The sequence below is a fragment of the Onychomys torridus genome, chromosome 4 (assembly GCF_903995425.1).
Source record: "Onychomys torridus chromosome 4, mOncTor1.1, whole genome shotgun sequence".
NCBI classification, from domain to species: domain Eukaryota; kingdom Metazoa; phylum Chordata; class Mammalia; order Rodentia; family Cricetidae; genus Onychomys; species Onychomys torridus.
In genome coordinates, this window is record NC_050446.1 from 36,229,362 (window position 1) to 36,256,800 (window position 27,439).

Consider the following 27,439-nt stretch of genomic DNA (forward strand, 5'->3'; position numbering starts at 1 on the left):
GCATCTGTGGGGCCCTAGGTTCCATCTTTGTAACATGCACACACACGCATGCGCCACACACACACACACACACACACACACACACACACACACACACGCACACATGCACACGCGTGCACACACATGAGTGGGGTATGCTTAAAGTCTGTTCCTTTTAAAGATTGGCATGTGTTTCTGGTTTAGGTGCGCGTGTGTGCGTGTGCATATGTGTGCGTGCGCGGGTGTGTGCGTGCATTGGTGTGTGCCTGTGATCTGGGACAGTGACAGTCTCTCTGGCAGCTTTGTTCTTCTTCCCCTCGCCTGCCCAGTGTTCTCCAGGCCTGAGTGAATGCCCCTTGTGGGCCTGTGGTCGTTCTGGTTCCCTGTGACTCTTCTAGCCGGGCATACTCTCTGTGTGCTAACGAAGCCTCAACAGAGTCCTTCGGGAACTGCTATACACCATGTGCAGAGCTCTAGAAACCTCTAGTAGAAGATTACAAATGAAGCAGGTTACTTCAGTGTTGACTCCCCGGCAGTGACTCAGATGATGTTTTACCATCTACCAGAGAGGCCACATGCAGCTGAAATCTTATATTAAAATTCCAGACTTGAGAATTCAGAGCTGTCACAGATTTCTACCGCCTAGTAGAAAGTACTGTCAAATGATGACTCAGAACCCAGGCTGTTAGAAGCCCCTGTGAGGAATGTCAGCATCTCTTCCCACAGGCCGGAAAACAACTTCAGCCTGAATCTGACATCACTTTCAAGGCTTAGAGTGCACTCGGATTCCCCAGTTCTCTCTCATATGGTCCTCTAGACTAGCTCGATGAGTGTTGCCCAAAAATTTTACTCTGTTTTGCATAGATCAACTTTATTGAATGCATAAATAAAGGTGTAGCACAGTACTCCGAATCGGTACCCAGTAAAGGAGAGCTGCTATTGCTACTCAGTTTGTTCAACAGATACTTACTGAGCACCCACTGAGTACAAGGTATTACCTGAGGCACCGGGGAGGCACCAGCCACGATGAGACCAAAGTCTGCCTCCCTGAACTTACAGACTTTAAAGAGTATTCCTACAGTGCCGATACACTAGATCCCTGAGAAAGGAGGAAGAAATCCTAGTGAAGACATTGAAATCCTTAGAGTTGTATTTTGAGCTCAGAATGTGACTCAGAATTAGCTAAAATGTTTGAAAGTGAAGCAGCATTTCTGAAAATGTGTGTTAGCTCCGCAAAGGTTAAATCTGAAAACGGAGATCAAATGGTGACAACCCAAACACGGAGAGATGTAGGTTTCATGTCTGAGAGGAAAGAGGGTATCTGAGTGGTATACAAAATCAGCGTGAGCTATATCACGTAAGTACAGCATTAAAAATCAGGTTAGGATGGAGACACAGATGAGTTGGTGTGGGTAATGGTGATTGTCATTTAAGGCCAAGGTAGCAAATAGTACTATTGAAAATACAACAAGCTATGAGAGAGAGGGTGGTTAGAAGAAACAGTGGTCAGGTTATACCTGTATAGGTTCCCCTGGGAAAAACTAAAAGGACAAAGAAACAGGTGGATAAGATGTTAGTGCCTCCGTGACTTGTGGCTCAGTACTTTGTAGACTTCTTTTGACTGTAAGTAACAAGAACTATAAGGTAAGTCTGTCTTATGTTTTGTTTTAAACAGTTCAGATCTAAATCCCCACCCCACCCCAATATTTGGCCATCATTCTTAGTTCACCTCTGAATGTATTTGGAGGAAGCTGTGAAAGGGGGGGATTTTGATGTAATATAATACATAAGTTAACTTGGGACTTGTAACCAGAACAAACAACATTCAAGAAACTGAGCAAAGAATACTAAACTGAGTGTGGGGAACACATTCACTAACTGTGCTACTAAGGTGAACAGAGCCTTCTAGTAACCTATGGATTATAGAATGCTATTGACAAATATCTATACCTTTAAACAAGTTCTTCTGTAATGTCATTAAATTCAACTATAAACTTATTTTCTTACAGATGTGCCAAATACTGGTGTAAGCAAACCTAGAGTTTCTGACACTGTCCATCCCAACAACTATCTCATCAGGACAGAGCAGGAACAAGGGACACTCTACTCACCAGAACAGACGTCTCTCCATGAAAGTGAGGGTCTGTTGTGTTCTATTTTAAACACTAAATTTTTCTTTTCATATTTTCACTTTGAAAGTGAGCCTCAGAAGTGTGTAATCAGGGTGTTCCCACTGTTTCGTTCTTGCAGGATCATTGGGAAACTCAAGAAGTTCAACCCAAATGAATTCTTATTCTGACAGTGGGTACCAGGAAGCAGGGAGTTTCCACAACAACCAAACAGTGAGCAAGGCAGACAGTAGACAGCATCCATTCACGGGACCAACGAGTAACCACGTGGTGAGGAATTCGAGAGCTGAAGGACAAACACTGGTTCAGGTAAGTCAGCCATCTAGTAACACCCTCTTAGTTATGGAACTGTTAGAGGCATCACTTACAAACGCAAAGCTAACGTGTGTAACTGAAAGAGTGAAAAACCACTCACATCACTGCATACTGTTTGATTTACAGTATTGAGGATATTTCTAGCAGAAAGCCTGAAATTATGTTTGTTTGAATTCATTTACTTTTAACTAATCAATTTTTATAAGTTCCTAGATGCAGTAGAGTAATTCTTCAGGAAACAAGGAATTTGATATGAACAGTCCAGAGGGAGTGTGAGGATAGCATAGTTCCTGAGCGGATCCTAAACCTTAGCAATTCCATCACTAAAATGTGCTGTAGAAAGTCCCAGAGGACAGAAAACCATTCTCCATCTCCATGACATGGGATATAGTCTACTCTCAGCAAAAGTGTCCACCTTCACTAAAATCATTCACTTAAAAACAGGGGGGTATTTCTTTTCCTGGATCCATGTGCTTATAAAGCCATTGTGTGGAGGCATATCCACTCTGTTAACTTAGGACTCAGTCAGTAGGCAGAAATACAATGTTGCATGCATGTTTGTGAATGCTCCTTTGCTTCATTGTTACCACTTAATTCACATCGCCCCACCAGACTATGTAAGAATTAAGAGCCATAGTAGCCAATGGGCCTTGCACTCTATCCAAGTACCATAGAAATCCTTTAGTTGTTGAAAAGTAGCAAAAAGGATGAGAAAAGTTGGGTGGTCACTGTGTTCCTCACAATGCAGCCCAGGAAACACTGCAGGACACACCACAGAGGACCAGCTTCCCAGTACTATAGGAAAGTGCTATGATACAGTGGTGGGCGTTTCTGCCCATCAGTTTAGGAAAAGTTAAGTGTTTGACTTTAAGCTTAAAGGTAGCTCTTACCCTTGTAGCCAGCTACTCGAGGCTGTGCTCCCAGCCTGCCCATTCTCCATGCATGTACTTGGTAGCTGGTAGAGGTGTGTGGTGAGTTTGAGGCACTCTGCACTGAGCCCCTGTGGATGTTCATCTGTGTTGGAGGGTCTCCACACCAGCTGCACTCTAGTCTTTTGCATAATTACCGTAACTACAGTTGGATCCTTAGTTATAATTACGTCGTTTTCAAAAAGTAAAAACTTGTATTAAGCCGATTGTGTCCCTAATGCAGAAACATTGTATTACAAGCAGGTCTCTGTGACTTAATTTGCATTTAGTCTGGACAACCTATTATCTAGCCATCTAAGCTGGGTGTCATGCCATTGGTCAGTGCATTGTTGACTCTGTTAGCACCCAAGCCTTGTTTAGATTCCATTTTCCTCCCTCCCCACATCCCCTTAGCACCACCACTGCTATCCCGAAGTGTTAAAGTCGAAGCCACCTGAGGTGTCTGAGTGACATCTGGGCTTGCAGAAAGTCCTGCTTCTTTCCTCACCTCACAACTGAAAGTAGGGAGAGGTAGATGGTGGCTGCACTCCAGAAATAACTGAGCAGGGCCCGTCACCCAGAGCCTAAGGCCTGTTTTCATCCCTCAGCCCACCTCCTTTTCTCATGCCCACACCCCTCAGCCGCTTCTCCTGTCCAGTTTCCTCACTGTTACCTAACATCAAGAAGGGTGCCTGATACCATTGTGTGTAGAAGTCTACAGATTTATAGCAGACTATTCCATGATAGAAATGTTCATTTTCCATTCTGGTCTTTTCCAGCTTGCTCAGACCAAAAAAGGCAACAAAGGCTTAGAGCATTGCTTCTACTGGGACAGATTCTCGGGTGTCTGACTGGCATCTCTTTAAATCCACCAGCTAAACTAAAAGGGCTCATATATCAGACAAGGTCAAAAGAACAGAGCTAAGGATTTGGCTAGGACACCTGTCTGGCCAGGCTCTTCCTTGAACTAAATTATCGGAGGAGAACTGGACTCAGGCACTATCTACAAATTCGTGTTTAGACACTGGAAAAAACACATCCCCCAGCTTAACAGAGCCAACCTCTAAAGACCAGCTGTCCATAAATACTCCTCAGCTACAATTAGGCTGAGAGATGAAATAAATATGTTTTTTGTTTTCTACAAAACGCATTGCCTTGGCCGCAGTTTGACTCACAGAGAATGATACAAGCACATGGCCTCAGGGCCCTTCATGTTCACAAGTCATTTGTAGCACTTGGAGTTAAAGCATTCCGTGTATCGGAAAACGCAGAGGTAACAAATGAAAAATGTAGAGACAAAAAAGAGCTATTAAATGTCTTCAGATTTCTTCTCCTGACTAGTTTTAGTATTCAGATTACCTCTCCAAAATCAGCAGAAGCAAAAGCTAAGATCTCACGCTAAAGCTCAAGGCAGAGAAGAAGCTCAGCTGCCTGAGATCAGGGGTCACATGCTGTGTGAGCTATATGCGTTTTTATTTCTGTAATGACAATGGACGCAAAACCCTGGATAAACCCGTTCTCTTTTCTCCCCTCTCATCAGCCATCAGTAGCCAATCGGGCCATGCGAAGAGTTAGTTCAGTTCCATCTAGAGCACAGTCTCCTTCTTATGTCACCAGCACAGGCGTGTCTCCTTCAAGGGGGTCACTGAGAACTTCTCTGGGTAGTGGATTTGGCTCTCCGTCAGTGACCGACTCCCGACCTCTGAACCCCAGTGCTTACTCCTCCACCACGCTCCCTGCTCAGCGGGCCGCCTCTCCATACTCACAGAGACCCGCCTCCCCAACAGCTGTGCGCCGGGTTGGCTCTGTCACCTCCCGACAGACCTCCAATCCTAACGGACCAGCCCCTCAATACCAGACCACCACCAGGGTGGGGTCCCCACTGACCCTGACAGATGCCCAGACTCGAGTAGCTTCCCCATCCCAAGGCCAAGTGGGGTCATCGTCCCCCAAACGCTCGGGCATGACTGCCGTACCACAGCATCTGGGACCTTCATTGCAAAGGACTGTTCATGACATGGACCAATTCGGACAGCAGCAGTATGACATTTATGAGAGGATGGTTCCACCTCGGCCAGACAGCTTGACAGGTGAGGATGGGTGCACATTGTACAATGCCCAGGGTGTGAGTCCTCCCGTGCTCACACGGAAATGATGATTGTTGGAGAAAGAAAGGCCTGGAAGTTTGATCAGAAACGTTAGACTATAAACGTAAAGTTAATTTCTTTTTCAAGCTTAGTTCTTTTATGTATGAAACTGTATAATATATCCACAGAACTCTTTTGTGAGGCATCTAATTTTTCCCCTCAAAATATTATGGTATATAAAGTGTGATTTTGTGTGTGTGTGTGTGTGTGTGTGCGCGCGCGCGCTTGCACACACTGAATTTTTAAAAAATTTATTAGGCCTCTAAGTTCTTTATTAGTATTATATTCCAAAAAGGGTTGGTTTTGAACATCTAGACTTACCTCCATGCACCCTTATTATATACTGATATATCGCAATATACATTATATCACACAATTCATTATAATATGAGGTCAGAATACCTGCTTGAATTTTTCATGAGGAATGCTATAGTTATGTGTACTAGAATATGAATCCCATATCCTACCATTTTGATTTGGGCACCCTGATGGGAAATGCACAAAGCCCTTATGAATTTCTTTTAAATGCCATTTGGATTAAATTAGAAAGACACCAGGTTCCTGGCATTATATCTGTCCCCTTCAGGGGATTTTCAAAAAAGATTTTCTGCATTCTATAATGACTTTGTTCTTTTCAGTAAGAGGAATTTTTCTTTGAAAAGTGTGTGTTTAGGACTGGGGATGGAGGGTTGTAGTAGAGTGCTTGTCTAGTCCTGTGCAAAGCCCTGGCTTTAATCCTTGCGTTGCCAGAAAGATTTTATTAAAACAAGGTATATACAGAATGGTAAAATTGAAAAACATACAGGAAAAGTTGAAATGAAGAGCAGAAGTCTCTAGGTTTTCCCCTGCCCTCACCCAGTCTCATGTACCGGGTCAGTCTGCATGTGCACGACCTAGAGAAGAGTGTGTTACATGGGGAGTACTCTGTCATGCCTGTGTTCTGTGCCTTCCTTTCTCAACAGTGTGTCTGAGAGCTCACACTCATTCTGAGAGAGATGCACGATACTCCTTTTCTGTATGTGGTATGGTTTGTTTAATTGCCTCCCCTTAATTCAAATTTGTCTGTTATTTTTAGTTGCCAGGGACACATCCTTTCATATAAATAAATACAGTATTACCTATGGGGTGTATTTGTCAAAGCTAAATTGCCCTTTCAAAGTATGTGCATCCCTTGAAAGAGACTGTCAAGTTGGCCTCCAGCACTACATGCATTTGTATTTTTTGACCTGTAATTTGAGTTTTCCAGGCTCCTTATACTGTCACCTCGAATGGGCCAATCTGGTGGGTAAGGCGGTATAACTGGGGCCATTACTAAGTTATGACTAAGGTTAGTTTGCTTATTATTCATTTTATCATAAAAAAAGCAGGCTCAGGCCTTCTGTGATTTTTAAAATGTCTAAGAAGTTTTTATACTTGAGATAAGTTACATTGTTTCTCCATTGTATGACTTGCTGCTTTGCTTTTGGGACTTTTTTATTAAAATCTTTAATATTTTTTTGAGGATAAAATTAATACATTTTATCTTGTGGCCTCTAGAAAATGTGAAACCTTTGTAAGCTTTTTCTCATTTAACAAATTCTTACAAAGCATTTCTGGTGAAGCCGGATTTGAACCCAGAGCAATTCCTAGTTGTGAAATGACCCGTTCTATCATTTTGCCATCAGAAGGGTATGATTGACTTCAGTGTTTTCTGAAGACCTCTGAAAAGCATGCAGCCAAGTCATGTTGGAGGCAGTTATGAAGTATCCCCCATCCCAGAACCCCAGCAGATCAGTGGCTCCAAGGACTTGAGCTCCCTTGGGTTTGTGTGGAAGAGCCATGCATAATTCCCAGCTACTAGGAAGTGAGAGATATATGTATGTATGTAGAAAACATATATGTAAGAACTGGCCTGTCATTGCTGAGTTTGCTTAGACTTAGACTTTTCAGTGAAAGGAAGGGTTTCTAGGGCATTTTTATCTCCTGTCTACTTGACCACTGATTCTAAATGGAAACCCTAATTTATGGATTTATTTGGTGATTGTGAATTTTTTGCTATTGTTGTTTTGTTTTGTATTGGATACAGGGTCTCTGCATAGCACTGGTTAACCTGGAACTCACCATGTAGACCAAGCAGGCCTCAAACTCAGAGATCCACCTGTATCTGCCTCCCAAGTGCTGGAATTAAAGGTGTAAGCCACCATGTCCAGCTGTGATTTTAATTTAATTGATATCATAATGAGTATAAAATGTATTTCCTATCATAGAAAAATATATGTGGCCCAAAACACTAATTTGAGTATAATTATGTTTGGAAAATTTTAAAAAAAGAATCAGTGCTTGAAAGATAAATTTTGTTTATTCTAAATGCTTTAAATACAAAGTTTTGGATCACATGGAATCATCATTGTAATAAGTGTACAAAACGGTGTTTGTGGGATTGCAAATCGACTTTTGAGTGAGTAAATGAGACTGTCGAGTATCCAGGCTTTCTATCATTGGTCCTTGAAGCGTGGATGTCTCCATCGTCGGGTATGCACACTTCCCTTTGGGCTCTTAATTTTGCATCTCAGTGGCCCACTCCACTTGCTTTTAGTTGTGATTTGATTGACTGAACTAATTAGATGGGAATGATCCTTTTTACAATTAGTTACTGTATTATCTTTGGCCTTTTCAAAAGCAAGTGTATGCTGACTTACTTTTGCTTATAATTAGAACGCCATCTTAGTTAATATTCCTAATGAAGTGACAGGTTTACTTACTAATAATGACAAATCACAAACTTGTGACCGGCATAATATAGAATGCACTGATTTAATTTAAAAAACAAAATATGTGTGTTTGAAATCCCATTTCTATCATGAGCCCTGTGTATAAACATTGCAATCTGAATCAGAATATTTTAAATCATCTAATGTTAGATAGTACCTTTGCATTTCCCTCTATACTAGAAAGATGGTGGATGAGAGTGCTGAGCTCCTGTTAGAACAAGTTTGGATTTTGTTTTGTTTTAAGAAAGAACATAGTGATCACTAATTTCATAGTGTTACTAGTTTGCTGGTAATATTTAGATTTTAGTGCCATTAACTTTCCGATATTTTCCAATAAAAACCCATATGTAAATTAATAAATATATTTCAAACAGTTGTTACGCATCAGCCTTTACCGATAAACAGTATATAAAGAGTGTCTCGGGCTTTGGGATCCAGCCATGTGAAGCACAGTAGACTTTTCCCTGCTGGTGAGGTGGAGGTGTCTGTGGGCAGCAGAAGGCCCAGACCCCTGCTAGTTCACCTGTGGCTCCCTTCATGCAGGCTCCACCAAGAGGTGTGCCGGCCTGTTTTGTTTCTGTACGAACATAGAGGATACTTACATAAGCTAAGCTGATGTGACGTCACCATGTGCTACCGTCTCAAGGGACGTCAGATGGACGGTCCACCACTGACCAAAATAGCACTTATGCAGTGCCTGACGCTAAGATGTTTAAATGGTAATCATGGCAGAAGGGGACACTCTCTATTTGGTCACTGTCATACAGTAACCCATAGTTGGAGAGTGAGTTTTAGCAAATCAAACTTAATACATTTTTATTAGGAAATTAACTTCTCTCTTGCTATCAAGAAAGTTTCTTTTTAAAAACACAAGGTTTCCAGAGTCCCTTTCATACCAGGCCTTCCTCCCTGCAGAACAACAGTTCTCAACCTGTGGGTCTCTTTGGGGTCACATATCAGATATTTACATTATAATTCGTAACAGTAACAAAGTTACAGTTATGAAGTAGCAACGATAATCTTATGGTTGGGTGTCACCATATTAAAGGGTCACAGCATTAGGAAGGTTGAGAACCACTGCCATAAAACTCCAGTAGTTTTTGTTTTCAAACCTTAACACTTGTCCTGTTGGTTGGGACTGGAATTGGGGTAAATGATTTCAACCTCACCATGATTTTCTCAGTTTTGATGGTGCTGTGTTCCTACCTCTAGGCTTACGGAGTTCCTATGCCAGCCAGCACAGTCAGCTTGGGCAAGAACTTCGTTCGGCTGTGTCTCCTGACTTGCATATCACTCCTATCTATGAAGGGAGGACCTACTACAGTCCAGTGTACCGCAGCCCAAACCATGGAACTGTGGAACTCCAAGGATCGCAGACAGCATTGTACCGCACAGGCTCAGGTGGGCCCTGGCCAGCTGCCCTCCTGATTTCCCTGGCCCGACAGAGGAGGGATTCTCCGGAGATTGAGTTCTCCATTAGAAGATTGTGTTGCCCATTTAGTTGGCAGATAAGCAGATGAGACAGCAAACGAATGAACAGTAAAACAGAAGTTCATTTAGCACGTACTTAGGGATAATATATTTTTACCATGGTGTAATCTAATCAATGAAGATAGTGATTGTGCTGTTAATTTAGGGATGAATTTGGAAAGCTGTAAATATGATTCCCTCGGGTTAGACGCATATTAGGTAGAGAAAGGCAGCCATTTGCTGAAGTACTTCTTTGTGATGTTTGTTGCCTGAACCAGGTGTTGAAATGATCCACATGAGTGACTTAATGGCTGATTTAGTCAGCCTAGAGGTGAAGCTGATTTGGCTTCACTCTTTTTATCCATGTGGGGTTTGCTCTGAATACTCACATCTGTGAGAGACTCAGACCTGGACAGAATGCAGTCGAAACCTGTATAAACAGGTTACTGAGTCTCACACCCTTGCGCCACAATTCTTACCTTTTTTCTTACCACAAGTTGTGCTAAACCGGAAGCTATAGCCTTTTGGTGTGCACTGCCAGAAGGTACCATAGGGATGCTTTGAGAAGTCTCAAAGGCAGCTTCTAGTATCCAGAAACCCCAAATCTTAGAGATTCCTAATATGCCCATGGAAGTCCAGCTAGCAGTGGTGATCCTCACAGACACACCTCTGGAAGACCCCTCCCAGGTCAACTAGCAAATACAAAACTACATTGCTTCTTTACCAGAAATGCAAAGTTTGGTCTCCTGGAGAGTTTTCCTTCTGGCAGCTGTTAGTGAGGAAATGGTCATTTGTTGTTAGGTTCTGTAAGGAGGAATTCCTTTAAGAGGACTGAGAAAGGGTGAACAACCTTTCTAACTGCAGAAAGACTCGGGTACAACACTGGGACTATTAGGAGAGAATTTCAGTGCAGCAGACAGTCGCTTTGTGCGTAATATCACGGAAGAATTTCTGGGAGTAGCCGAAGAATTAAAATCCATTTTTCTTGTGACATAGGGTTTTTTTTTTTCCCAGTATTGCCAAGAACCATAGGTATAGAAGTAAAGTGGGATGTTTAAAAACTTGATGGTTTATTTATAAATATCAGTAAAGACCTTGTTTTTAATCACTAAGTTAAAATTAAGATATCCCACCATTCATTTCTGAGATTAATTTCATGTAGTTTTAAGTTCCTAAATCTTAATATAACTAAGCCAATAAGCAGATTCATGGCGTCAAAATAAACAGTTGATGTAATTGCCAAATGTTTAATCGTATTTAAAAGTTAAAAAAAAAAAAAATGTGTGTTTGAAAAGTACACCTCTGAGGAGAACATACTAATCTTTCTCAAAATGTTGACTTTGTAGTAGGTGTTGGAAATCTACAAAGGACATCCAGCCAACGAAGCACCCTTACATACCAAAGAAATAACTATGCTCTAAACACAGCAGCTACCTACGCAGAGCCCTACAGGCCAGTACAGTACCGAGTCCAAGAGTGCAGTTACAACAGGCCGCAGCACACAGGGCCAGCTGATGACGGCGCCACAAGATCCCCATCAATAGACAGCATTCAGAAGGACCCCAGGCAAGTAGCTGAGGGACGCTGCAGGACACTCCATCACACTCACCGCTTCCACTGTCCCGTCTTTTAACCTGTCGAGTCTCGATTACTCCACCTGACTTTATGTTTTTAAGCTGGCTTGCCTCTTCCCAGACTTTGGTTATAACTTAGAGAACACACAGATCAGTGGGATTATTTGTAGCATTCGTCATAAGGTACTTTACTCAGGCCTGACAAAAGACTGAAGGGCCATCCTCCTCCCCACTTTGACTGCCTCATTTAGAAAGTTCATCTACTAATTCTAAATTAGAAAAGATGTATACATTTCCAGTTGTATTAGTCAGTGCTAGGTACAGTGTTTATGAATAAGGTCCTTTACAAAGCATTGTGTCATTTAGAAGATAGCATACAAAAATTCTCATCCCACAAGCAAGACGCATTTGAGAGATAATGGGCCTGTGTTCTTGTTTTATTTTGTTTGGCCACTCACATGACATTTTCCATGGTAAATATGATTGAGTCTGAAAAATTGGCCTCTTTAGTGAAAGCCACTTAAAATATTCAGAAAATATGTTTCAAGACTAAAGAATTTTCATTTCTGAAAGAATGGAATCATTACTAAGTTTTAAGTAACTTTGGCATTATTTTAAGCCGTATATTATTAGCAAGATTTCATTCACTCTTCGCCCACAATTGTTTCACTGGGAAGTTGTTATAATTATCTATTTAAATTTAATAACCTACCAATGTATTCTAGTGCCTGTGAACTAAAGTTAGGTTCTGGTCACTAACTAGAGTAAGTAAAGGTGCTTTAGGTGGATGGGAAGCCACTGATTTATTGAAACTACTTTATGAGTGTGCTTTTATGCCTAAGATTCTTTTGGGCTTAGGCATACATTTTGTTTTTTGTAGTTCTGGTTTGCCATTTTGGGCTATCATAAGGATTTTTCAAAAAGAACTATATAATTGTCAGAAATTTTCTTAAATTAATATTTTCTAAAATCTTCAGAATGACGAAATGTTATGATCCCCAACACATACAAAATTTCCCAAAGGTATTCTGGATTCAAGGTGATTTGATACCCTAGCTGTACTTGAGAGATAATAATAACTACCCAAAAGAGCAGTGAGGTGTGACTAGAGTTTCCAGTTGAAGATGTACCCCGAAGACATCAGCTTTGACCTCTAATATGAACTGATTCACTATAAACAAGAATTTCATGTATGGTAATGTACTTACTTCTGCTATTCACACAATGGTCATTTCATAGTCTAATGTATAAATATTACAGCAAGCTTTGATTCTGTGCAGCTTCTCTGATAAGCAGAGAGTCATCCTGTAGTAACAGGTACGTTTACTGTAGCTGACCCTGGAATCCAGATGATGTGAATCATAGGCTCACAGCAACTGCTATTCCTCAGTTGTGAAAATAACAACTGGAACATTTTACTCACCTCAGACTCTACTGTTCTTACTATATAATTAGCCTGATGACGTCTCCGTGAGGCTGGAAGTTACTGACATTTACTATATTAAAGGAAATCTGTAAGGATTCTGTTTTTTAGGTTTTGTTTTGTTTTGCTGTTTTACAATTTTGTTTGGTTTTTAGCTCTTCTGAGGCAGGCCCTTGCCATGTAGCTCAGCTGGCTACCCGATTTTCCTTCCTACCTCAGTCTTGTCTCTTCGTGCTAGGATTCAGATGCCCACCACCAGTCCCCACTATGACTTTAAAAGACAGGATCTTAGCTTAGAAACGGACATTATTAGTTACACAAATGGTTTTTTCTGCCCAGACCAGTGTGAGAGCATTTCTTGTGGAAGGCCTGCTCCTTCAGTATAGGCCTTCAGCTTGACAGGTGGCCTTTCTCTGCCCCCAACCTCTGTGTCACTGTCATATACATTTGAACCCCCATAATATACAGTACTGCTATCTCTGAAAATGGTCACTTTGAAAGAAATGAAGAGAAATAAAAACAAATCTTTTTATGTTTACCTTCACCACTGAAGGTCTTCCTGTAATCCCGGGTCTCCATCTTGTCTCACTTCCGTCAGCTTGAAGAATTTGTTTTGAGTTCTTTAGACATCGGTTCATCTCCAATGTTTTTGTCTCACATTTCAGGATATTTTTTGCCACATATAAACTTCAAGATTTACAAGTGTGATTTTTTTTTCTTTCAGTACTTTAAAAGGTGTTATTCATTGTCTTCAGACATCTGTTGTTTTTTGGTGAGAAATAAGAAATTATTTGTACTTTCCTCATTATTTAATGTGCTTCCTCTCAGCTTTCTTTGTTGATCCCTTCACCTTTCAGCATTTCACTGTGATGAGCTGAAGTGTGGTCTCTGCATTTGACCTGATTGCGGGTGAAATTCTTTGAATATGGATTAATGGTTTTGCCAAAATTAGAAAAAAAAATCAGCTTTTATGTCTTTAAATTCTTTTCTACGCTAAACTCCCTCTTCTTCTGGGATTCTATTTACATGTATTAAAGTCACGCTGTGATCCTGAGAGTTAGTAAGCTCCCTCAGCCGCATAGCTTCTAGGGGTCTGTCTTCTAGCGTTGCATACTTTTTACTGTAGTCTTGTATCTGTTTGGCCTATACATTGACTGCTGTTTTATTTTTAATTTCAAATACTTGAACCTTTTTTTTTTTAAGTCAGCCCAGTTCTTTTTCTGCAGTTCTCATGTCTCTGACAAGAGTCCTCATCTACTCACTCATTCGCTACTTGTCTTTGTGTGGTGTGAGGTGGCTTTTGTGATAGGGTCTCACTGGAACATGCAGAGTCCTCTGTCCACTGGGGTCCCAGGGCTCCACCACCATGCTCAGCTCCTCTTTTCTTTCTTTCTTTCTTTCTTTCTTTCTTTCTTTCTTTCTTTCTTTCTTTCTTTCTTTCTTTCTTTCTTAAGTCTTTGAACATAACTGGAGTTGCTTCAAGTTCTTCCTCTGAAAGGTCCAGGATCAGGGCTGCCTCTGGTTCTGTTTCTCCTGTTGCTTCTTGTCCCATCCATCATCTCCAGTGATTTCAGATTAGCTGCTGCCTCTTGTGAACAAGGGGACCTGGATTAGATGATCTCCTGCTACGGCAGCAAGTTTCTTGTGGCAGACAGATAACTAAGTTGCCAGTAGACGTTCTGACACTGGCAACACTGATTTTGCCCATTGAAAAGCCTGTTTCCAATGTGTTTCAGCCCTAGAGTATCAACCTTATTCTGTTGCATGGTCTGGACTGCTCGGACATGGCCTCTGAGGGCTTGTTCTGTGTTACTCACCTTTCAATCCAACAGGTCTGGAGTCCAGTATCACCTACTGTGTGTTCAACTCCGTTGTGCAGTGGTCACTGCACCAGACAGTCCTGTTGGGGTGCCCTGCACTTGCACAGCCCTGCCTCACTAGTACCCTGTCTATACCTTCTTTAGTACCAACAAATTCCAGTCCACCCCCACCTCCAGTCCTCACCACTGCTCCTAACCCCGTGCGGCAACTCCATCCTGTACTCTTTGAGTCTCAAGCGTTTGCTCACTATGATACAGAAAATGTCCCTAAGGAGACAGGTATATGTGGGAGTCCTTGGGTATTTTCCTCCTCTCAAGGATTTCATTCATGTGTTACCTATCCAGAGCCTATGGGAAACAGTTCCTTCACACATTTACCTCAATTTTGTTGTCGTTTATGGGACATCAAAATACAGAACCATAGCTAAAAAAGAAAAGTATAGGCTTAGGTTGTAATTAAGCAAATCCTTGCAGTGGTACCATCCCGTTAGCATGGAAACTGGTAGCAGTTTTCCCAGGGTAAATTTCTGCTGAGCTTAAGTCTAGGGTGATGTTGATGCCAACCATTGCCCTATTCCTTCTGGAAGCTTCTCTTCTGTTGTCTGATCTTCCTGGCCCCCAGGTATGTCAGGAAATCTTAACCATCACTGTACCATTTAAAGAGGGAAAAGTATATATTTGCAATAAATGTGAGTTATCAGAAAGGATTAGGCCACACTGCTGGTACTCCAACACTGCCTTAGACAATAGACTTTACATGGTTAATCAGAAATGGTGAACACAGTTGAACGTAGAAAAAAGAAACTACTACAGAAAATGTCCTCCTTGGAAATCCTTGTTTTTCAGAGGGGAATGTTAATGACTGTTCACCACGTAGCCATTAGAGCCGTTCCCATGAGCAGCCAGAGGACAGCTGTCTTCTTCTTACTTTACAGACAGGGAGCTGCACACTGATGGCCAGCTGACGCCAGCTAACAGTGATTGGAGACCGTAAGGGTTTGGCCAAAGCAGTAGAACTCCAATTCTTTTGATTTTCTTTTTCTTCTTTCTGTGTGTGTGTGTGTGTGTGTGTGTGTGTGTGTGTGTGTGTGGTGTGCACACCCATGTGTGTATATGTATCTGCATATGAATGGATGCAGGGAGGGCTGAAAGTTGGTGTTGAGGATCCTCTTCAGTGGCTTTACCTTGCTGAAGGAGGCAGGCTCTCACATCAGTGATGAGTCTGTTAGCTGGCTCGATGTGGGGATCTCATCTCCACCTTCCGAGGCTGGAGTGCAAGCAGACTGGCATAGCTACCCAGCATCACATGGGTTCTGGCGACTTTTTAGATAACCTGGCTGCCAGACAAAGACTGAATCTGGAAAAGGTGGTTTTTGAAGCAGAGGGAAAGTCTAGGAGTCTTGAGATGGTTTAGGAAAGATAGAAAGGATGGATAGCTGAGCCCACTGACATTTGGGTGGGTGGTGAGGAAAGACTTAAATTACAGGCATCTGTGTTTTGAGCAACTGTATAGATAGTCTTACCACCAATCCTTTGTGATTCCAGCACATACTAATTGTTATCTCCCATATAGATGTGGCTATGCTGCATTTCCCTGCTTCAAGACTTATGTCCTCTGTAGGGAGGAACACATAGACTGTTGGGGTTTCACCAACCTCCACTTACCCCAGTTCCTTGTCTGCATCTCATGGGATTTGGTAGTACTTGCCTCAGAGGAGCAGCTAAGGCAAAGACAGGGCTAGATGCAGAAAACTGGATAAGCGGTAACTTGTGCCCTTGCTGTGAATGGGAGCCTGTGTCTAAAGGCCATGTCTTAATGGGCATTTGGATCTTCAGCAGCCATGGTGACTCCTATAACTTAGTAGGGGCGCACCAAATGTTCATTTGCATAACCGGTATGTGTACGTATGCACAGGTATGTAATTGCCCCTTAAAGAGGAACGAAATATTAATACCTGGAGCCTTCTCTACCCAAGTGACACTTTTGGATCTATAAACTAGCTAGTAGGGAAGCTGAGGCAGGAAGACTTGCCTTGAGCTTAAAGCCAGACTGAGCTAGAGTGTAAGACCCTGTCTAGAGGAAGAATAATTTAAAGTGTCCCCATTGTTCTAGAAAGTTTTTTTCCTTATAATTTCCAGTTCATTGCCACAGCACCGCTTGCTCTGGAGACAGTTATACTCAGATTTCTGTGGGCACTGATTCGCTCTGCTTGCTCCTTTCAGTGGCATCTTATATCATAGACTGTGGTATCTGACTTCTTTTGCTTAAAACAAAAGGTCAGTGCACAATACTGGGCATACCAGTCAACTCCTTTTTATTGTCAGGTACTATTCCATTATAGACGACCTCACAGTTCATTTATGCCCCTTTGGTGGACAACTGGGATACCTCCAAATAAGCTGCCACAAATGATGGGTATCAGCATCCATGTACAAAAAAAAACCCAACTTACCAATGGAAATCTCAATTGGTTATTAGTATGAAAAGTAATTTTTATTGACTTAGTGTAAATTCATTATTTTCTTTTTATGAGAATTTTTAAATTTATTTTTATGTGCATTGGTCTTATGCCTGCATGTATGTCTGTGTGAGGGTGTCAGTTCTCCTGGAACTGGAGTCACAGACAATTGTGAGCTACAAGAATGCTGGGAATTGAACCCAGGCTCTCCGGAAAAGCGGCTAGTGCTCTTAACCACTGAGCCATCTCTCCAGCCCAAGCTTATTATTTCCATTAAAGTTTAATGGCATCCTTTCATCTACATATTTGTTCTGTGAACCATTTTCTATGGTTCTATGAACCTCCATGTAAAATAGACAAGTTGCAAAGATTCTAAATAGTGGGCAGATCAGATGACATCAGAAAATTTGGACAGTGAGATGCTTCCTGAAAACAAAGTATAAAGAATCTGCAGTAAGTGTAAATGTGTGCTCATTATTATAGAACAACAAAACATTGTATTTGATGGTGGAGACGTGCAGATGTCACTGCTAGTCACTGTGTACCCAGCTCCCTGGACTCATATGTTCACATCACATGGCTTTGGGGGTAAGAGAGAGATCACACCTGGGATAGTGTCTGACACAGAATATGTGTTCCTGATTCTTGACATACTAAGAACTACTTAATAATAATAATACAATTTCTTGAAAATAGAAAGGCAGGGTGTGTCAGAAATGGTTTTTCCTGGATAGAACCTTCCTGACAAGTTACCTTTTTTTTCACTCTGTGTTTCTGTCTCATAATCAAGAGCAGCTATGAATATTTAAGTTTCTGAACAATCACTGTGATTTCCCACCTTATCTGTGATTAGCAGCTGGTATAGCTCTGTCCTTTCCCGTCAGGCCTTCCTTTCCTTGGGTGTGACATCTCACTTAGCTAAATTGTAGTCGTTTACCTGTGTGTGGCATCTGCTGCATTCTTAGGTGGGTAGAAAGGCATAAAATTAAAATCCAGAGGAGGAACACTGAAGTGGAAAAGCTCTCCATGTCAAGAATTCCCTTTGTTCCCTTAGCTCTCTCTGTGTCTGTGTGCCATGATTTCTTTGGGATCTTAAGCATTTGGGCCTCTGTACACATGATCGGGAGAAATCATTTCCAAATAGATGCATTAGGATTTTTGTAACTTCTGATTTCTGCCTCTGCTGATGAACTCTTCCCTCCTATCAGAAATGGCTTGCCCCACTTGGAGCATCCTTTCTGAAGCTATGTCTCTTCCATGTAGGGAGTTTGCCTGGCGCGACCCTGAGCTGCCAGAAGTCATTCACATGCTGCAACACCAGTTCCCGTCCGTCCAGGCAAACGCCGCAGCCTACCTGCAGCACCTGTGCTTCGGGGATAACAAAGTGAAGATGGAGGTACTAGACCCAGAGCCCACCATGATGTGGGCACACTGTGACTTCCGCTTAGCAGCTGCTTGCTTGCTATTTAAAAATAACTGGGGTCTTGGGGGCCAGGAAAGATGGCTCAGCGGGAAGAGCACTGGCTGCTCATCCAGAGGATCCAGGTTTGATTCTGAACACCCACATGGCAGCTCACGGCCATCTGGAATACCAGTTAGGGAGGACCCAATGCCCTCGTCTGCTTTTGTGGGTACTGCACACACATGTTGCACATACATACATGCAGACAAAACACCCATACACCTAAAGTAATAACAAGGTTTTTAAAAAAATAAAAGTAATTAGAAAATAACTAGGGTTTGAGGGTTTTGTCAGTGGCAGAGTATGTGCTTACAAGGTTCTAAGTTCAATCCTTAGCTATAGCAGAAAGTTTTCCTGTGTCCTGCCCAGTCCACCACAGTTTAAAAATAATATTAAGCCTCTGTGTGTTTACTTGGGCCTGAGTGGCTGTGGACCGGGCAGGACATAGGAAAATCTTCTGACCACACTTAGCACCATGAAAAACTATTAAAAATTTCCTTTTGAAGTGATTCCAGACACCCTTTATATCTTGACTGTGCATTGCATCGCCTCTCAGGCACACTTGGGATGAGTGGACTGCCTTGGGTACTTTCAGCCTGTCAGAGCTCATCCACTTAGAATATTTATCAAACAGGAAGCAAAAATCACTTCAATCTGAGCCTTAGAAATATTTTCAAAGGATCTATTAGATTAAAAATTACTGCATTCACTCAACTGGGGAGATAATCTATCACAGAAGGCTCTGGTCAAGACAAGTATTTTGGTGTTTATAGAAACAGTGAGTTACTGGTTATTGGCTAGTGTTCTGGAGCATGCAGATTTTTTTAACATTCCAGGCCTTATCATCCTGCAGTGACATTTATTACCTGCTCAATGTGTAAAACCACATAACAGCCTCAGACCTAAAGGTGAACACGAATTATAAAGTAAAACACTAAAGAATTCCAAGTGGAAAAGAGTGTGAAGAGAGCAGCCTGGAGAAAAGCAGGTCTAGAACTCAATTCCCTCATTGGCTCTGTATATACTGCATCTGTATATTCACTGCACATACTCAGTCAGTGAAAGTGGATGCAGACCCCTGGTATGTGACTGGCCTGTGTGCAGGTGCCAGTCCCCCAGATCTCCCTTCTCTTTAAGCCTTGAGCACAGGGAAGGAGTGCCATCTTAGAGAATAGCTTTCAGATTTTCAGCAAGTGTGTCCCATGATCTCACCATAACAGACTTGTGCAGCCGTCAATTTATTGCACACCCCTCAGGCCTGGGATTTTTCTGTTCCAGGTGTACAAGCTAGGGGGAATCAAGCATCTGGTTGACCTTTTGGACCACAGAGTCTTGGAAGTTCAGAAGAATGCTTGTGGAGCCCTCCGAAACCTTGTGTTTGGCAAGTCTACAGACGAAAATAAAATAGCAATGAAGAATGTCGGTGGGATCCCTGCCTTGCTGCGACTGCTGAGAAAATCTATTGATGCAGAAGTAAGGGAGCTTGTTACAGGTGGGTAAGGGAGCTTGTTACAGGTGGGTAAGGGAGCTTGTCACAGGTGGGTAAGGGAGCTTGTCACAGGTGGGTAAGGGAGCTTGTCACAGGTGGGTAAGGGAGCTTGTCACAGGTGGGTAAGGGAGCTTGTCACAGGTGGGTAAGGGAGCTTGTTACAGGTGGGTAAGGGAGCTTGTTACAGGTGGGTAGAGAATGTGATCTCGTCTAGAGGGAATGTTGGAAACATTGGAGACCGTGCCCTTGCAGAGTAGCATGGAGAAGCCATTGGAAGAAGTGTTGTGACAGATGATGCCCAGGGCAGGTGGGTGGGCTAGCCGATGCTCACAGCTGTGAAGGAGGCCATGCCCCCAGAAGACATTGCAGTGTTCTGTCAGTAGCAGCTACTGTGGGTATCAGTCCATAGGAATGCACACTTGGTTCCCATATTTAACCAGCTGGATGTTTCCCAGCATGGTCCTGACACCCTGATGTGTGCTTTCATTTCTGGTCCTCTCTCATAGTTTCTCATAGAAGAAATAAGGCCTTGCTGGACTTCCATTGCTATATTTTTCCTTGTATGGAATTGTTATATTGTCTTTCCTGAACAGACCTCCAAGGATTTATAAGATTTAATGCCAAACAGGAAGAAAAGTGCATGAAAGTTCAGTGATTGCCTTTTTCTGTTTTTTATTACTAAACAGTAAGTCAAACTGATCTGAAATAGAGGCAGTCTGCACTTCAGAAGGACTCTTGTCCTTTTGCCTGGGGCATATTAACCCAAGTACCCACTTCGATGTTTTATCCCTCCTGAGTGTTGGACTCTTCTGTTTGTTTAAACACAAGGTTTTCTAAATATGGGCCCTGGCCTTGAAGAGAGGAATGTGAGTGTCTATTTCAGACAGCTATAGCCTCATGAAATCTTCCAATATAAAACTATAAGCACCTTCTGATATTTCTTCTAGCACCCTCTACCAGAAACTTTGTGGACTTTTAAGAAACATTTTTTTTCAACCATATGTATATGGTAGAGGAAATCAAGACTCACTTTATAACCATATACTGTAGCCAGTAATAATTTTAAATGGAATGGTTGCTTATAAAATGGTCCTTTCAAAATACTGGAAAGGGGGGTATCAATATGAAAACGTATCGCTCAGATCTCATATGTAGAGGACTTAAATGTATTTTCCAGTTCTCAAAAGCTATTGCTCTCAGCTTATTTCTGTGTAAACATTGTCTGGTTAATATGAAACTACCAAGTCATACTATGAATCTAGAGAACTTGCGTGTGTGTGTGTGTGTGTGTGTGTGTGTGTGTGTGTGTGTGTACATGGTATGTGTACACACATGTTAAAGCCCAAGACCCAGGGAGAAAGTAAAGTTAGTTGTTCCATTTCTCAGTCGTAACACTTGGTAGAACCAGACTTACCTGATGTAAGAAAAGTGAACCGTGTGTGTCATCTAGCAGGATCCTTAAATCCTTCTTCATTAACACTTCTCCAAGTCAAATATTTACAAGTTCTTTAAACTGCAGAATCACAAGGGTGTTGAAGGATCTCAAATTTCTCCTGTCTGATCAGCCACCCAAGCAAGACATGAATGTCTGTGCCACTTCCACATTCAACCCCACTGTGTGTTTGCGTTGGCCAGGACAGGAAACTTGCATAACTTCTGGGCACAAGCTTGAGCATCATCAAGCTTGTCCTGAAAGCAACAGTACATTCATTATGATTGAGAAGGTAAGGGACACAAGCCCTGGTGAGCTCATAAGAACAGCCCTAAAGACCAGTTCTGCCCTACAACCAGCCTCCCCAACCCCCCTAACCAGGATCCATTGGTCTGAACTACCCTCACTCCAAGAAACACAGCTGCCCATGTTCTAGAGAACCCTCCCTGAGAACAGAGCGTCATCTGTCTGATTTTCAGTGTTCAGCCAATGCCATCCACAAAGACAGTGGCTTTACAGGCTTCGCGTTTGGCCTATGCAGGTGTGGACTAGGAATTCATCAGTGATAATTTTTAAGGCCAATAAACTGTTGAATTCAAACTACTAATAATGTGAAGAAATGACTATACACTTAAGTGATTCAACCTAGTTATTAAGTCTAAAGTCACACCCGGCCCACCCACCCCCCCCCCCCCCCCCCCCGCCCCATCCTGTTTCAGTTTGGCAATTTTTACTGTACAAGTGAAGACATTTTAACTATTCTGAAAAAGATGTCTCGCATTTGCCCTAAGTGTAGTAACTGCCTGGGGTGTATATTTTTTGGCCACCTTTGCATTTTCAAGGGAAAAAAACCAAAACTTTTTGCCAAGATTATTTTCTCAAGACAGTGTGGCTGTCTTGGCTAATTAAAATGGTTCTCTAACATGTAACATGACTCTTGTGTTTCCTTCATCATGTTGAACTTTTTCCACAGTGGAATACACTGTGCTTTTCAGGTACTTTCTGCTGTGTGCAGGGTGCGTTGAGTGGATCTCCCTTCCCTGAGGAGCTTTTTATGTTACTGTGCTTAAACACAAAAGCTGTGTAAAGTCTAACTGCCCCTCCATCAGGTTAGCAAGTCAGTGTCTTCTGGGCCACAACTGTGATTACAAGTGGAAGCATCTTGTCACTAAAAATGGTATGATCAGTCCGTTTGTTCAGGATTATTAAATTGTGTTTCTGAGCTAGGCTTATAGTTATTGGGCTTTCTGAAAACATCCTATTTTAAACTATAGAAGTTGAAGACATTACAAAGAATCTGGAAGCCTACTTTGTAATGAACTGGATGTCCCAACACTGTCACGCTATTAATCCTCCCTATTAATGCCAGTGTTAAGTACCAGAAAGTAGCCTTGTTCTTCAGTATTAATAGACTGAGTTCATTTAACTTCTGTATTCACTCTTTCCAATTTAGCAAGTGATTATTCACTCATATGGCTAGTAGAATATTTCCATGCTGATGGTTTTGAAATTTGAAATTTGAGCCGTGCATTACAGACACCATGCAGAATATGATCCACATCATCCCTCCTTCATCACTGGCTCCATGTTTATTAAGTCTAAAGTCTATACCCTGTCAGAGTCCAGCTCTGACCTGTCCAAGGGTTCTTGTAGAGATGAAAAAGGAATGAGAAAGTATTAGATAGAAATATAGACAGAGATGATGAGAAAGACAGAGACAAAGGATAGCTTTGGGAGGGCCCTGGGTCAATACACAGTCACCTCGACTTTATTCATAATGGGCCTTTTATTCATCAGCAAGGGGAGGGGCAAAAGACCTCCCCCTTCCAAGGTCGAGGTATAAAGTACCAACAAGTATAGACCCTTCAAAACAACTGGTATCCACACCTTTGGCCAAATCATCCTTTATGCAGCCCTGCTGGGCAAAGCAAGCCCAGACTTCCCGAGCTTGAGTAAGGCCTTACTAGGGAGCCTCTGTGGGCCCCCACCACCACCCTTTGTCCTCTTTGTTCTAGTTTGGCAGTTTTTACTAACAAGTGAAGAAACTTTAACTATTCTGAAAAAGATGTCTTGCATTTGCTTTAAGTGTAATAAATGATAAGTTATGTTTTGTTTTGTTTTTTTAAAAGGTAGTTTTGTGCTAAGGAAAACCAGGTGAGCCAGGCAAAGATTTAGCAAACAGTAGGTCCTGGCAAGAGGTGGTCATTCGTAGTATAAAGAGCCACATTATTGCAGGATGAAAAATTCTATTCTTGTTTCCCTGACCTCATTAATATGCTTTTTATACAGTCATTTGTTACCTGAACTAGACAGGAGACAGTCCATTACTTTCCATCTTCCTTTTTTGGACCACTTGAGCTATTAGGAGCTGTGTGTTATTTTCAGAAATCTAGCAACAGCCCTTCCCACTTCCCAGCCCAAATTAGTAAGAATTCTTACCACCTGGTCTACTTAAAATAATAATAACAAAGTCATTCATCATCAGTCTCTGGCCAGCCTCCCTCTTTCTCTATCTCATTTCAAACCATAAAAATTTGTAATGAAAAAATAATCACCAAAAAAAAGTGTGTTTAATTGTAATATCCCAAAATAGTTCATTATAGATGGGCCAGCTCTTAGTTCATAAAGAACTTAGAACAAGAAAATGCCATGAAGAGATCTCTATTCCACAGAGGAGCACCTGCTCACCCTACATCACAGATGAGAAATTCAGGGCACAGGGAGGTCAAGTTCCTAACACACAGGCTAAAATCCTCTCTCCCCTAGCGCAGGCCACTGAGATGCGCTAAACAAAAGCAACTCCAGGCATGCACGTGCCTGTTTCAACTACTTCCTTTCATTCTGGGTACCAACAGGGGGAATCTCAGTATCCTAATGACTTGACTTTACCCAGCATCATCCTTGATCTCTACCAATGCAGTCATGTCAAGCTAGTGACCCGACACCATCGTAACGTTTCAGCTTACTGCAGTGTTCTAAGTCTGTCAGAACTGACAGTCTGAGTCTGATGCACCCTTCTGCATGGACTAGCTCCTCATATCTGAGTGTAGACATCTGAGTGCTAGACAAAATGATGCAGTCAACTGGGAAAGTAAAGTCACTTGGAGAACTTGGTTGGCCAACATTGGTCAAAGTAGAATTTTCCAGCAAAAGAGAGGCCTGCTGCGATGGTGCACTCCCTCAGTAGCCTAGACAGCTTATAAATAGGAGAGTGGGACACAACATGTGGAGACTGCGCATCACACCCCTCAGTCTTCCAGAGGCTCTGATTCGGTCTGATGCCCTGGAGCTCACAGCTTTAATTGCTTGTCTTTGCCGGCAGCCAACTGCTAGATTGACGATTTAGTGAGGGAGAGACGAAACAGTGCCCTGCCCTCACAAGTCAGCTGTAGAATATATGTCTTAAGTGACTCTGGATAAATCTCCGTGCTCATGTAAATGACCAGATTCTTTGTCAGAATCTGAAAGTGTCACCAGCAGGACAGGGGTGGGAGGTGGGGGCCACTGCACTCTGCCTCAGAACCTTCCTTGTTTCCCTTACTCAGCCTGTTCCCTTGTACCAGCTTCCAGCAGAAGGAGCCAGCTTTATGTCCCCCATGGGCAATTCTCAGTGTTCCTGGATTGTAAGCTTATTTCCTGAAGAAATGCCATTCGAAGGAACATTGAACTACATAACCATGTGGTATCATTAATCCTTTCAAAATACCTACCAAGCGGCAAAATTACCTCAGTAGAGAACATGCTGAAATACAAATGCCATCCCGTAAAGGGATCCCTTCGGTGTTGGCAAATCAACCTTTATGATTAGGAAATCATAGGAACACAGGTCGACGCTTATGTTTTCTAGATGCTGAAGAGCTAACCCTGTCATGATCTTCATGTGGGAACAATTCTCAGCAGCAGAAGCAAGTGCCTTCTCGCTGAGCACTGAGGCAGGGCCCTCCCTGGGCAGCTGCTGCAGCTAGGCCATGTTGCGTTCTCCCCTCAGACTCGGACACCTTGGCACCGTGAAAGCCACACCTGAGGGAGCTCTCCCACACCTGACGGAGACTGTGCACTAAATATACAGGAAATTCCAGGGAGCTCTGGGGTGAGCAGGCAGAGCCAGGCCAAAGCCAGCTGAGCCAAGAGGAGGATTCCCACCCAGGAGGCCTATCAGTAAGAAAGACACCGAGGCCCAGGCCGTGCCTTCAGGCCAAGAGCAGCTCTATGCAGCCTGCTGTAGGGCCCTTAGGCTCTCCCATCGGTGTCGCACCTCCAGAACTCTGGAAATTATTGTATGCCACCATGATATTTTTTTCCTCAGAACTTATCCACAGAAGGGCATTTTTCTGTTACTGAAGACAGTACTTTTGTCCCTCTCATAATAATTCCAGTTCCACTCCGTTTTTATAATTTGCCGATGGCATAGTGGTCCTGGTAGAAAGCTTGAGCGGTTCGTCCGAAGCTGCAAATGGCAGGCGTTTTGCTAGCAGTCTGCTCTCCTCACTACCCCCTCGACTTCGCCGTATGGTGACACCTGCACAAGCTGTCGGCCCATCTTTCCACCACCAGCAGCTTGCATTGAGCCCCAAGTTCTCACAGGTGATTCTTTATCTTACTTCCTTCTCCTTTGGGTCGTCACTCCCTCAGCCAGAAACTACAGTCCCATGACATAGGCTCTGCGGTGCCTGGCTCACTGGAGTAACCCCGGAGGCAACAGTTCTGATCTCCGCCCACCTTCCAGGCCATCCCGGCCTCAAGCCTTGCTCCTCCTCTTTCTCTTCCTCAGTGTTACAGTCTTCCCAAGGGCTCTCTCTCACCCCTTTTCTTTCTGATCCACACCTTTCCTACTATAACCGTAACCTCCAGGCCTACCAGATGAGAACTCCCATAATTTAAAACCATCCAGGGGGAAGGCAGCTCAGTGTTGTGTGAGATTGGGCTTCGGAGTCAGGTGGTCAGCTTTCTGTACAGGCCCAAGGTTCCAGGCATGTCACCTATATGGACCTTTATATCCCTGGTGACGAATGGTACCTGTGCTTTGTGGGTTTTGTGTGGAGTGCCTGGCAGATAGCATATTCAAGCTGTGCTCACTGATCTTCCCACATTGTCACAAGGCCTCCTGAGAGCATCCAACTCAACCGGGGACCCTCCAGCACCCAAAAGAAGCGTGACCAGAGATGCACACGCACTTCTAAAGTATTCCAGTGGTCATTCCAAGGGCAAACCCAAAGATAGTAGAATTAATATTAATAATGTATTTTTTCAACCCAGTAGTGAGAATATGTCAATGTTTCATCAATATGAAAATCTATTGTGAGATATTTTGCATTGATTCTATACCAAGTCTTTATAATCTGGTGTATGTTTTATACAAATCCGTCTGGACTAGCCACATTTCAGGTGTTTCCTTAGTCTGTTGTGGCTGAGCTGCCCTGCTAGACAGCACAGGCCTATACAAGTTGAATATCCCTTCCCTGGAATGCTAGGGGTCGGAAGCACTTCAAATTAAAGAATTTCCTAGAATTTTAAAAATAGTTACATGAACTTTACTTTAGCATCCTGAATAGGAAATCAGATTTTAAAGCATTTCAGATTGTGGATTTTCATATTAGTTACTCAGCCTCTACGGTGGTTGAGTAGAGAATGGTATAAATTTTAAAGGTAGGTGCTATTTATGGTTTGCAGATTGAAGACTGGCAGGCAGTAGCAGGTGGCTGTGTTGTGGCTGAGTGTACTCATTGTAGCATCTTGTTACTACTTTTTCCCCAACAAAAAGCCGCAGAGGTTCATTAAGAGCCCACTGGAGCAAAGGGGAGGCCTTAAGGAGCAGCCACAGGGAAGAGGTGAGGCTTTCTCAGATTCTGAGTATGCCAGCCAAAGGCTGGCTGGAAAATAATAGTGAGTACATACTTGGAGCAGGCTGTGGTCTTGGATTAGAGGCTTCCTTCATACCCAGTGATCATCAACGTGTGGCTATATACTGTATGTTTTTTTGCTCTTACTCTTTTGCTCTTTGGGGGGGGGGGGGGCACCACCCAGCTCCCAAACAAATCACACTGAGTCTTATTCTTTGTTATAAGCCTTAGCTTGGTTTGTT

At 42.7% G+C, this 27,439-nt stretch overlaps 1 protein-coding gene across 25 annotated transcripts in view; it reads left to right on the forward strand.

The window, feature by feature from the left end:
- Positions 1-27,439, forward strand: part of Pkp4 (plakophilin 4) — a 224,988-nt gene that overhangs the window by 169,375 nt on the left and 28,174 nt on the right. For 10 of the 25 annotated variants that reach the window (XM_036184716.1, XM_036184700.1, XM_036184712.1 and 7 more), the window contains 7 exons: positions 1,989-2,120; positions 2,230-2,417; positions 4,872-5,421; positions 9,441-9,629; positions 11,045-11,264; positions 18,238-18,370; positions 19,715-19,928. In XM_036184716.1, the coding sequence (XP_036040609.1) occupies positions 2,262-2,417; positions 4,872-5,421; positions 9,441-9,629; positions 11,045-11,264; positions 18,238-18,370; positions 19,715-19,928 (1,462 nt within the window). In that variant the 5' untranslated portion in view covers positions 1,989-2,120; positions 2,230-2,261. The remainder of the gene's footprint in view (positions 1-1,988; positions 2,121-2,229; positions 2,418-4,871; positions 5,422-9,440; positions 9,630-11,044; positions 11,265-18,237; positions 18,371-19,714; positions 19,929-27,439) is intronic. The other 15 variants (XM_036184718.1, XM_036184713.1, XM_036184703.1 and 12 more) reach the window with 5 other exon arrangements.